The sequence below is a fragment of the Cylas formicarius genome, unplaced genomic scaffold (genome assembly GCF_029955315.1).
Source record: "Cylas formicarius isolate icCylForm1 unplaced genomic scaffold, icCylForm1.1 PGA_scaffold_1__22_contigs__length_36826433, whole genome shotgun sequence".
In the NCBI taxonomy this organism is placed as follows: domain Eukaryota; kingdom Metazoa; phylum Arthropoda; class Insecta; order Coleoptera; family Brentidae; genus Cylas; species Cylas formicarius.
The window spans coordinates 6,053,604-6,067,765 of NW_026844264.1; the positions used below are offsets into that span (position 1 = coordinate 6,053,604).

The 14,162-nt window shown below is 33.6% G+C and overlaps 1 protein-coding gene across 1 annotated transcript in view; it reads right to left on the reverse strand.

The window, feature by feature from the left end:
• The window catches only part of LOC132696188 (adenylate cyclase type 8), a 263,174-nt gene that overhangs the window by 84,792 nt on the left and 164,220 nt on the right, over positions 1-14,162 (reverse strand). The window contains exon 7 of the mRNA XM_060660881.1: positions 4,345-4,532. Within this exon, the coding sequence (XP_060516864.1) occupies positions 4,345-4,532 (188 nt within the window). The remainder of the gene's footprint in view (positions 1-4,344; positions 4,533-14,162) is intronic.

The following is a 14,162-nucleotide window of genomic DNA, read 5'->3' on the forward strand; positions in this document are numbered from 1 at the left end:
CTGTGATGGGAACTGCCGTTTCTGTGTGGATTATAGGCCTCTAAATGAAATACTTCAAACAAATTCAACACCTTCTGTACTCCCGATGGTCATCTATACCACTTTAACGTTATACCTTTTGGATGTAAAGGAGCTCCGGTAACATTTCAGAGACTCATGGTCGAGGCACTCCCTGGTTTTGTCGGTGATTTTGTGATAGTCTACTTAGATGACATTTTTATTTTCCGTCAAGATTTCCCATCACACCTCCAACATATATGTTTGATCCTGGAACTTTTGAGACTGCGTAATCTTCATATCTCAGCATCGAAATGCGAAATAGCGTTGGAAGAACTGGATTATCTTAGACACTACATTTACAAGGAAACCAATAGGCCTCAAAACAGACATGTGGTTGTAAACTACCCTGAGCCTAAGACAAAGAAATATTTAAAATCATTTCTGCGATTTGAATGTTACGTCGAACAACATAATTCTTTCGAGAATATTAAATCAGAGGTTGTTAAACCTTTGATTTTACATAGGCCAGATTTGAATAAAGAAATTATACTTCAAACTGATGCTAGTGATAAAGGAATGGAATGTGTTTGGTAACAAGAGGGAGAAAATTTAGAAAAAAGGATTGTTTCTTATGCGAGTGCCACTTTTACAAACACTGAGACACACTGTCATATTACCGGAAAATAATGCTTGAGCATTGTTTAGTCTATCAAACGCGTCAGGCATAATCCATAGGACAAACCACTTTTACTTCGTATGGACAACAGGTCTTTATTATGACTGGATAATAACAAAAAAACAAAAATAAAACTCACTCGATGGCCACTGCCGCTACAGGGATTTTCTTTCAAAATTGAACATGTACCTGGGAAAAACTTCCTGATCTGTTATCCCGGTATCCGCAGGAATTTCATGGTATTGATTAAGACATGGAAGAACATCTCTGTATATATTTATAAAAATCATTCCTCCAATAATAAATTAGTAGTTCTCCCAGAATGTGTCTATCAGCAGTTGCACATCCTGGAAGAGATGAGACAGTCAGGGCGACGAACCAAAGGTACTATTGGAAGAACATGAAGAAAACCAATGGCAAATATATCGAGAAATGCCGGGTTTGTTTTTCGATCAAGACTAAAGAATGCTTCCTTTCGACCACATACACCTGCCAAGCCATGGGACGTCATTAGCGTTGATGTTTTAGGTATTTATCAAGGAAAGGTCATCAGTATATTTTTTTAGTGAAAGATGTCTTCACTGTTTGGGTTGAAGCCAAATCGTACAGGAAGGTCGATGGAAAAGAAATTATAGAATTTTTGGTACCGGAAATATTATTTCGATATGAAACACCGAGAAATATTATCTCACACAAAGGCCCCCAATTTCAAAGCGACGTTTGTGTAGACAAGTGAAAGAAGAAATGTATTAAAAGAAATGTATTAAAGCTTTTTATAGACCCATTTAGGACCCACCAACTATTTAACGGCAAAAGCAAGAATTGAAACAACACTTAAAGTGTTGTTAGTGGATCAACCCAAACGTGATTGGCCACTTTTTCTTGGTGACGTTTTGTTTGAACTGAAAAAAAGTTAACTCCCAGTATGGTCCTACCAGGATACGAACTTTCTAGACCCAAGGACTGGATTTACAACCTATCAATTTAAAATATAATTCCTTCGATTGAGACATAAGCGGAAAGATATCTTGGGTAATCAAATCCGATATCAAGATAAATACGCCCCGCAGCCGTCTAGAGTTCCACTAACGTTGGATGTAGGCACTTTAGTAGATAGCCACCAACTTTAGCCCCCTTTTGATGCTAAACGTTGGATGTAGGCACTTTAGTAGATAGCCACCAACTTTAGCCCCCTTTTGTTGTTAGTATTAAACCTACGAAATTCTAAGAAATGATAAGATTATATGCGTCCATATGGATGATATTAGACCATCATGGTTTGATAAGGATACAGCTTTCATGAGTCATGAGTCATTGCTTCAGCTCTCACCTAAACATATTGTCGAGTTTTTCAATTTGACATTCTCGTCTTCCGAGGACGAGCAGAAAAGCTTAAGTTCGAATGGTGAACTGACCTCAGAAGGAAAGCCTGATGGGACCAATGACGCAATTGCACAAGAAATTATCCTGATTAAATCAACCTCTTGCAGTAACGGGGACAACTCCAAAAAAGCCATATCTGGGCTTCCAAAAAAAGAAGCCCCAGAAAATTGTGAAGCGAGTCATGATTTCAAACTACCATCTCTTATGAAGAGGGAAGAGGTCCCCCAGAGCGCTGAATGTTCGCAATAAATGTAATTGTTGCGACTAAGTAGAAACCCTAAAATGGATCTGTGTGGACGGTATCTGATTTAATTTACATTGCTTTCTTAATCATTACAATTTTGTGGCAATTTTGAGTTATAAGAATAGCTTTGTAATAATATTGTATGGTATATGTATATTTAAGCCGCTTTTCCCTGGCATTGCACCTTTTCGGAAGGGGGTAAGTGTTGTAGTATTAATTTCAAACATATTTCTTAAAAGCGCCATATTACGTATGTCCACGAATGAAGTAGATAATAAGACAAAAAAAGACTAAGAAATGAAAGGTATGCTTTTTTTACAGGGTACTAAACAAATGCAAATATATATAATTTTCTATTATGGAATTTAATGGACTTTTTGATAACACGTGTAACAGAAATCCTCATTGCACATGCTGGAAAAGTATTTGTCAGACAAGTTGAAAGAATTGCCTCTTCAGTATTCTTCATTGTACCCCATATATGAAAGAATGGCTCCATAGTTAATTTGGTAATCGATGGATAGACAAATGTGGTTGAATTTTACGGCCACCTAGCCTCCATTTGGTAATTTGCGATACGTTCGTTTGTCGGCGTCTTAAACAATTAATATATTAAAAACCCATTGAAGATGCCAAAAAAGTTGTGAAGAAGAGAATATTAGAATCAGTATAATCAGTTTCTTTGTAAACAATAAGGACTTTTATCACGTTTTGATTTTACTTAGAAAAACGTGCAGAAATATTAAATTATATCCACTTATTTGTTTTAATTTCAATATGCCATATATAAAATGTTTTTCATTGAATGAAACCGTTATTCTGTGACAATTTTCTGCAGCCCCATAAATCTTGGAATTATAAATAAGGTGATTGATAAAGGCAATTAAAAATATTTTGCTTTTAATTCGAAATTTTAAAATTTTGAATTTCTGCAATCTGCAACGCATAATTTGCAATGTAAAACAACATTTATATTTAACATTTTATGTTTGAGCTGTAAAAAGACAAATTTTATATTTCTGTATTTTTCTCGTAGGCTGTAAAGCAAATAAATTTTTTTGTAAAGAACATCTATTTCCGGATCTTTCACTTCACAAGTTTTAGCTTAAGTTTTAGCTTTAGTTTTCTTTTTGATTTTTTAAAGTTCTGAAATCAAGTATCACCTCACAATTACTGATCACCCGGTACTTATCATATTCATCCCGGCTTTAGGCATTGCCAATTCAATTAAACGGAGAGTACTTACCGATATTAGCAAGCTGGGTTTCAACATAAAATGTCACAATTCTCGAATTACGAAAATTTATTTTTTGCAACATGCTTGAGGTGCCGATTTAATATTTACCAAATTTATAGACAAACTAAGCTCTGCCAGTTTTTGCCTTTCAGCAAGCTTTACAGAAAATATTTTTCTGTATACACATCCTTAAACTTGTAGAAAAGGTACTTTAAGAATATTTCCACTGTTGATGTTATAGTTTGCCGACTAGGCAATAAAAAGTAGCCTAGTTTTATGCTGTGTTAATGTTACTAAAATAATATCAATTTTTGATGATCGAACCTAACATTTGTATAGCAAACAAAAGAAAATCGAATGTCATTCCTAAGTCGGTAAAGTGAGCTTCAGGCCATAGTTCAGTATCATCAACTTAATAGTCAACGCGAATAATTTCTGGTTTTTATAGAGTACGGAACGACAAAAGCATTTGAAGGGATTGAGAGTTGCGTAGTTGCTATGGCACCAAGTGCAAGCAATACCCGTTCTAGCGTAAATCAATGTAATATGCTACAATTTTCGAAATATTTTTTAATTACGAGAACGTCAATTGTTTTGAGGATGCTATTTATGAATACTAAAAAACATAGAATGCCCAGAACAATCCCTTGAGGAAACACTCTACAGGGCGCCCGCAAAATGTAATTCATTTGCTAAAATCTGATCTCAGGATTCGGATAGAACAAGAAGTTGGGATGCGAATGATATATCCGCGATTATTTTTGTACTTAATCTAAGTAAATGTAGAAACATAAAACGACTTACCTCGTAGCTGTCGCCGTAGTAGAATTTAACCGAAACCAAGATCACATGACCGACCGCGGTCACGCTGCCTGCCATGATACACCATCGTAGCGGCAGGGGTAACATGGCGTAGGACACGAATACGGTGAAGAGGACGTACCACACCAAAGCCTCTTTAACGCTGAACCCGACTCCATCTCCGATTAAACCTTACATAGAACAACGAAGATCGTTTTAAATAGCGTTTTCTCAAATGCGGTAGAGTTTGACTCAAACTATACAAGAACGTTCGCCATTAACATTTTAGAATGCATACTAAGATTAATAAAATATTTTATATTAAATAATGATATTGGTGCTAATAAAAAATACGATGACACTAAATATAAACGAAATGTTAAGAATTATCTAATTAAGTATGTTTTTATTCAAAACATAATTTTGTTTCACTCTCAGAGTTAAGATTAATTACAATGTTATTTCGTATGCAAATATAAGAATCTTAATTTTTTAAATTGTACCTAAACTAGGAGCGCATTTTACTTAATGTCACTAATGTTCCATATTTTTGCCGGACAGTTTTTACTGAATTTATTCATTTAAATGTCAAGTAGGTAATTAAATCTACAAATGCGCAATCTATTTTTTATCTATACTTAAACCGATTTTTGAACAAATGGTAAATCCCCATTCTGACGTTACATTTCTTAATAACTTTTTATTTGCTGATTTTTATTTTATTACTTTATCTTGTTTAACTGTATATTCCAAACAAAATTTTTAAGATAAGTAAAACAGACATCATTTTGCCATAAAAAAAGGATATGCTGCTAATTTTACGCGGTTTTAAAAATTTTTTATTTACAGCCGTCCGTTTTCAGACTCTGATAGTTTTAAGAGGCAATATGATTAATAAAACGATTTTTTCTTATTTTTGCAACCCCGAGAAAAAACAATGATTTCAAATTTAACAAACAAACAAATTGAAAATGAAAGAGAAGCTAGAACACCGCCACATATTGACGAAATAGTAGTGAAAATACTGAGAACCAACGAATCAGGCAAACCAGCCGAAGTTTTTGATCCGTTCACATCTAATCGGTGTTTTAAAGAAAGTGTTCCCCAACCCTGCAGGTGAACAGCACACTAATGAAGATATGATTTCGGAGTTATATTTGAGTCCTGTTTATGACTAATTTGCTAGTGTATAACAATGTACAACAATGGCTGAAAGTTTTATTAATTGCCTTGAGTTCCTTTCTAGATTGTCATAAATTAAACATTTGATTTCTAATCTATTAGTATCGACAGTATCATGGCAGATGAGAGGCATTTTTTATAATATATACGTATGTAAAAAAAAAGTCATAAATTTACAATGACTTAATTACCGTGACAGAGGAGCATGTGGAGAGAGTGATATGCAGAACCAAGTTAAACGTAATAGGTGTTAACGGCATCGATCTAGAAATACTTTCTTTAATTACTCCTCAGCTGGTGACATTTATTATTAACCAATGTATTATTGCCTGCAAATTTGTATCCCTCTTGCCTAATATAATACCCCCATTCCTAAGACGACTTCACCATCTTAAATCTCTCATTTTCGCCCATTAGCTTTCTGTGTGTAATATCTAAAATATTGGAGGACATTATATACGATCGACTTAATAAACAAGTTGCGTATTTTCATCATTGATTTCTATAATCTCTAAAGCCGATATTAAATGATTCCAAGACGCAGGTTGTTAATTTTGGTAATTAAAAGTACTCACTTAAGAACTGTACATTCTTGTAAAATCTTTGTTTATGATTCGATTTTGTTTTTTTTTGTTGGATAGATCTTTGAAAAATACGCTAATGCTTTGTTTTGCTTATTGCTTTAACTTAAAGTCATAGCCAACTGAGACTATTTAACAAGAGAGGGAAGAGAGAAAGAGAGAAGAGAGAAGTACTATTAGGATTTTTTTTTAAAATGAATTGGCAACGAATTCTTATTCAGGAGTACTTAGAACTCAACTATACCAATTTTTATAATGTTTTAATACAGGGTGGTAAACTAAAACTAAAACCAAATCTAATTTCCATGAAGTTAGAATACTGGGTGGTCAAAATATCGAGGGCGCCTAGCATTACTCCTGTAGAATGTTGCTCAATTTTGATAATTTTGATAATTTACAGTGTTCGAAGTGTTTTCGGAGCGCGAGCATTGAAGATGCCAAGTGAGAATTCCAGTCGGATGCAGGATTTGCAGGATTCCAGTCGGATGCAGGATTCCAGTCGGAGTTCAACGAGCGAACGGATGATATCCCGGAATATAGTGTCATCATATATATATATATATATATATATATATATATATATATATATATATATATATATATATATATATATATATATATATATATATATATATATATATATATATATAATCAAAATTGAGCCACAAACATTCTACAGGAGTAACGCTCAAACGAGGCGTCCGCGATATTACCAGCACCCTGTATCAGAACTACTTCATGGAAATTAGTAGGTTTGATGCAGTCCTGAATAAGAATTCGTTGACACTTTGTTCTTAAAGAAATCCCTAACAGCCCTCCTCGATATTTGACATCAAAAATTGGTCCCAGTCGGCCATGATTTCAGGTTTATGTAATAACAAACATAAGTGCGTTTTTGAGAGATCTATCCAAAAAATCACCAAAATCAAACCGTAATCAAAGATTTACAACAATGGTACAGGCTTAACCGGGGGGCAAACGATATTTCAAACACCCTGTATTGAAACATAAAAATTGGTGTAGTTGGGCCCTAAGTACACCTGAATAATAGTACTCTTCTCTCTCTTTTGTTAAATAGTATCAGTTGGCCATGACTTCAATTTGAAGCAATAAGCAAATAAGGTTTTAGTGCATTTTTCAGAGACCTATCCAACAAAAAAAAAATGAAAATTGAACCATAAACAAAATTTTTATTAGAGTGTCTAGTTCTTTAGTGGGACACACTATATATAAATACTACTTATCTACTGACATTAGACTCAAATTGTGGGACTTTCTCATACTCTTTCAAAAATTGCAAAATACCCTTCATGACATACAGCTATGATTTGTGGTATATTCTTTGTTGTATTTTAATATAGGCTATTTAATGCAGAAAAAAAAACTCAATATAACACCGTGGAAGAATAAAACCTGTAAATGAAGAAAGCTAAAGATTGAAAATTTGAGGGAATAATGTAAATGTGATTTTTATTTTATTACTATTACTTTACTTTACTTTTTATTATTTTAAACTCTAAAAACTGTCAAGTTTTCCTTATGAAAACCCAAGACTTTCATCTCTACTGCCACGGAAAGTAAGTCAGCGTGTTTAATTTTTAAAGAAATACAGTGAAATTTACATATCAAAACGTAGGAACGTAGTATTTTCAGACCAAACGTGGATATTTTCCACTCGAAGTGCATACTGGTTGTTGAATAAACTTTATTTCACGTGCAAGTTTAATTTATATATAATATTTAAAAATGGCTAACAAAAAAAGACAAATTTGGATGCTCCGCCATTAAACGGTATTAGGCAACGAAGCGTTTCGTTCAAGAATTGCAAACAATCAGCTTCATACGTGGCTTGAAACACAGAATCAAAATCCTTAATAAATCATGCTAAAATCGAAAATTCCTTTAATGGCAAAGTCAAGTATTGGGTGAATATGGCCATGAGGTTCTACACATTCTTCAAATCATTACCAGTTTAACGCAATAGAATTAGTATGGGCTGGAGCAATATGTATCTAGTACTGTAATAAATCCGTACAATATAGAGAATATTTAATACGGGACTAGTAGAATCGAGAACGAGTACTGCATGTCGAATTAGTAGCCATGATCATTCTTCCATTCGAGGAAAACTTACAATCATACATTTTTTGCCTATAACATTACATAGTGCTTTCCGTTACATATTTTAGTCTTCTATTGTGTTTTTTATACATAATCTCCTGGACAGTCCTCAAACCACTGTTTCCGCTACTGCTTAAGGTAGGCTGGCTATTAAATTTTCATTTTATTCTTTGAATTAATTATTTTAGATATTTGCTAACATAAATTGAACTGTTTACTAATAAAATTGGCATTTTCGGTACAGAAAGCGCTGTAATTGAAGCAGTTTTGGAGATGCTCGAAAGCGTCATTTTGGTCCAAAAGGATTTTATAATTTTAAAAAGTAAAAATTTTTTGCCAATAAGTTGACAAGGCTTTGCTAATATAAATTCATTAATCTTTGCTTTATTTCTGGCTTCCAAGGTAATAAATTGGTGAGAGTTACCCATTGTTATCAAAATTATTTTCATTCTCAGTTACTTTAAACAAAAATAAAAAAAACTACTCCACTTCACTGTCTTCAGAATTAAAAAAAAAAACTAAGATGTCTTCATTGTCGTCTTCTTCGACGGTACTACAAGTAGTCCAACGTCTCAAATATCACATATCTGTATTGTCATCCAAACTTCTTAGGTTACCCTTTCTGTGTAGTTGGCATAATTGGAGTAGTATTTTGTGGCGTAAAGATTTGACATGCTCGTTCAGGTATAATTTTGATTCATGGTAATGGTTTTTGTCTACAATGCTCCATATTTCATTCTGCATGGTAATTTAAGGGAAGTCAATGTTTTTTCTTTTGATAGCTTACGTTGTGCATCACTATCAAACTTTTTGGAGAAAACTTTCGTACCAGCTGATTTTTAAACTAATTTCCAAAATTTTACTTGTTCATATTGTCATTATAATTTCCGTTTTTTAGTCCACTTTTAAATATTAAATTGTTCCCGTTAATAAATCCTTCCTCTGATGCAGCGTGAATCGCAATATATCGTTTTTTTTTAGTAATTGTAGACAGTGTTATCCTGCCATCTGTTTCTAAACAAACATTTACTAAAAACGCAAGTCTCGTCAATAAATGTGGTGGTATAAAATCACCTTCTCCTAAATTTTGATTTTTGATATATTCCCACAAGATATTGATTCGATGTGAGGTAAATCGATCACGTATTTTATTTGATTTCTTCCACTTAAAACCAATACTTTTTACGTATTTTCTTAACGAGCTGATGGAAAAATTGAAATATTTATTTGTCTCCTTTAGTATGTTAACCATAGTATACATTGTAATATATTCATTTTTCGCAGACATGCAGTAGATGATATCTCTTGTTTTGTTCTTTAAGTAATCTTTAGTTCTTGTTTTTAGCTCTTTTTGTTTCTAAGAGGAGATCAGTATTTATGATTGTTGTATGGCTATCAATTTTCAATTATCATGTTGCGGAACGATTTCATTTTTAGCTTGATCTTCCCAATTGAAAAAAAGACAAGATATTCAAAACTATTAGCTGTAATTGATAATTATATCTGCGGGGCATCTCACAAAAGTTTATAAAGAGTTACAACAATCAATTTTAACGAATATATTTTGAAAGGCACATATTTTAAATCGGCATTGACTATTCTCATAGAGTTGTGAAAATTAAAAGAATAGTTGGAATAAATATGAATCTGGAAAAAAGTAAAAGTAGTGTCAGGACTTAATTCAACCAATACTATCACCTCTATTGGGATACAAGCTGGGATCATAACGCAAAGTCAAGCCAAAGAGCAAAAACAGCAACCTATTTTGAAACAGCCTGCAACCCAATAAATTATGAACCTGATTTCCTGCAATTAAAAATAAGTCAACAAGAAAACTTAGAATTATATGAAAATGAGTCTTGTAATACAATATACCTTACAACTTGGATCTAAATAAAGCACACAGGCAATGCAGACACAATGCACCAGGTTCTGACACTGTTTCCAATGATATGCTGCAAAATTTTACATCACATGATAAACAAGCACTGCTAGAAGTGTACAATTAATTTTATAAAGAGAATATCGACCCCAATTCCTGGAAAGAAGCAATAATGATTCCCATCGCTAAATAAAACGCAAAACAAATTAGAACTTTCAAGTCTTCGACCAATTAGCTTAACCTGCTGCATGGGCAAACTGCTTGAGAGAATGGTGAACAACAGAACTACCTAGAGGATAACAAGCAGGGTATAAAAAGAAACGATTGGCGATCGAGCATCTAGTACCGCTTGAACATCACATATAGGAAGTCTTCAGAAAAAGAGCGCACTTGGTATCAGGATTTTTTTATATAAATGGAGCTTTCGACGTGACTTGGAGTTTCGCAGTACTAGATAAACTGAAGAACCTAAAAAACGCCTCCATAATTTATTAAGTCGTTCCTCTCAAACGCTCAGAGTGCGTGATACTTACTCTATATTTAGGGTACTGGAGCACAAGGACCAGCATTTAGCTGTACATTATTTGCAGTAGCAATCAACGATATATATAGAAGAATAATTACTATAGGTCCACAATCTTCAACAGTCCTAAAACAGTTGGGGATATCATAAAAGTGCTGCAATCGGCTATTAATGTAGTAATCCGAGATAGAAAGAAAAAAACTAAACATGTGCACTTTTATTGACTAAGAATACCTCATTATGATCCACTACTTTATTTAAAAGGGAATATCACCATTTTTAGGACTGGTTTTTGACAGCAGACTTAATTGGCCAAAGCAACTTAAGAAACTGGCCACTAATTGTAAACAATGGGGAGCAGATCCGAAAAGTTTTCTTCAAATATATAAAGCTATCATTCTATCAAAAATCGACTATGGCAGTATCGACAGTATGATCAGTATATTCATCTGCGAAAAGAAACTTACTAAATTTACTAGATGGTGTTGAAAATATGGGAATTAGATATTACTTGGATGCTTTTTAAACAACATAAATACAGAGCCTCCCCTTTGTATCTGGATTAAAGGCACTAAACATACGAAGAAAAGTAGCGATGACAACATATAACGATTGTAAAAGCATATCCAAAAAAACCCAACAACACGTCCTTTATTAGCAAGATATAGAACGCGTCTCAAAAAAATTGAGGCTAACCTACAAAGAGATTGCAAATGTGCAATATATAGTTTACAAATACAATAACATCAAACAAAATCAATTTTTGAAGACAATTTGAAGATGGAACAGATTCGCACACTGACATATTTAAAACAAATTATTTATTCTTTTTAAATGGAACATTCTGTATGTTTTTAACTCTATCCTTCGTGAATTATCAACAGAACAAAAATGGTCATATACGATATTAGCCTAAAATTGAAAATTACCAATTTATCAGCAAATTTCTATTTTAGACTAGATGGCTATCAATGGTTGCGAAATAAAGCTCTATTTTCCATTTATTGTTTTGTTTGAGCGTAAGAAAAATAATATCACCAAGACCAAGTCTTCATTTAATATAACAAACGTTTCATCTCCTTTTACCAAAAACGGTATCACTATTTCGAAAGATTCGATAAAAGCTGTTCGAAACAATGCGAAATAGAAAAATAGTTTTAATATGTTAATTATTAGGATTTTTATATCAATTGTTTATCAAAATTTAAATTGATTTTACTGTACCACTTATTCAAGTTATTGAAGAACGTGGTGGTGCTGTTTTTTAAAGCTTTGTTATTTTCATGTTGCTTATGCTCAAATAAAACAATAAGAGCAAAATGGAGTTTTATTTCGCGACAACTCATAGCCATCTAGTCTAATAAAGAAATGTGCTGATAATTTTTAGACTACGATTGCATGTTTTGTTCAGTTGTTTTAAGATTTCAATATCGTAATCAGTAGAAAAAATGTTACCAGGTTGCCAATTTAACCGACTTTGCATCTCTACTCATAACAAAGTTACCAATGTATACTTACGCATACTTGTTAGTTGTAATTAAATCTGATGGCAAAGTTTGAAGTCATTAATAGTTTCATAATTTTTGTGATTTGAGAATGCTTATATTTTGAATTTGAAAACAGTATTGTGTCTTACTAAACATCATTTAATCGAAAACATTGTAATGAATGATTATTTCACAGCATAAAGGTTTCAAAGTGAAATCCAGACCTTCCTAACCCATTTGAAACTAGCAAATCGATTGCGCCGGGTCTATGTCGAGGTTTAGCGGATTTATTTAATTGGAGCTAAAGCTTTAGTCGCTGGTTAGACGCAAGTGCTCTAAGCTAACAGCCGAGGACCTAATAAATATCAGAAACTTTGCGACAGTGTATGTTCCAGACTTATCCGCTTAAAACATTTCACATTAGCCTGAATATGCATCTCGAACTAAACCATTAATCATCGTACACAGTGGTTATCGCATTTTTTAAAGCTTTTCCTGTCTGAAAATTGACTGAACTCCTTCGAACAATATCAAATCCCCTCAGGATTTTTCTGGAATGGTTGTTAACTAACCTGTCAAAATTACTCAATTTGCCGCAGTTTACCGACGGATGTCGTATCCAGCATCCCCATCTAAACTTCGTTACAGCCAAAGTAATTTCGTAAAACTTTCGCCAAAGCACTATGTATACCGTGCGGATAGTTTAGGTTTAGTTTGCGATCGAATTTAATTGGGATATATAAATCTCGTTCTACATTTACCTCGAAGCAACCTTTGTCAATGATCCGGATCCATGAAACTCTCAGACCGGTATGGTATTAAATCGCTATTGTCAACCGAAACTAACTAATCGACAAACCAAATCAAAAGCATACATATTTATATTGCCAGAATCTTTTTTACGTCGGCTTTCTCCAGGATGGAAATTTTTGTTCATGCTGCTGGTTGTAACGCGAAATTACCACGATGATGCTGTAATTTTTTGTATTACAATGAGAAAGGAGGTTGTCGTATTTTAGGACGTTTAAGATGATACTTAATGTTTCCGGAACAGGAACTTTTCATCCCTTCCCGGTATGTATTTAAGGTGCGTACAGAGCAATCATTCGATCAATTTCAGACAGCACTCTGAAGAAGCCAGCAGCATGTTTGAGAGTCAACACCTGACTCAGGAAAAATACAGAAGTGTACCTGCGATATTGAACAAGATAAGATAAAAAGAAAAAAATATTTTCCTTATCGAACCAGATTTTTCCTTTTTTGAATAAACTGAAAAAAAAAACTTAAAGAAGTAATTTTTTCTACTCCTGTCCGTAAACTACCTAATTATACACCGATCTAGAGTGCGGGAAGCGTCACTTTACATGTGAGTTTCTCGTCCCACGGATCCAGCCACTTCGGACATTTCCGGGATATTACAGCACGAGTTTGGGAGTAATCAGATGTTTTCGGACATTTTACCGCACGGCTTGTATTTTGACGTTTGTCAATTCTGACGGTCATGCAACACGTTTTGCAAACTTTTTAAGTCACTCGTTTATTAAACACTCCCTCCGCTCGTGCCAAATAAACTCGTGACTCAAATGCCGTTTATCACACTTGTTGCATAATATACTATTTTTTACGCTTTTCTGTTCAGTATCTTCCGACATTTCTGGGATGTTGCGCACTGGTTTGGGAGCAACCGGATATTTTCGGAGATATTAAGGCATGGCTTGAATTTTGACGTTTGTCAATTCTGACAGTCACGTCAGTAAATGTATATGTCTTGTTTTGAAAAAATGTATCCCAAAAATTAGCGGTTTTAAAAAAATTATAGAATGCAAAACGTTTAATAAGCTTTTTAAGTCACTTCGTTTATTAAGCACTGCCCTGCACCTGTGCCAAATAAACTAGCCATTTGCCACCTTTCTTGCATAATATACTATTATAAAATATAAACAAATGGAAATATTATACTGGCTTTGAATATGGTTCGTTTGTTAATAATTGAAAGTACAGAGGAATACCTTCCCATTACGAGTTCCATACCTTTAATCACTTGA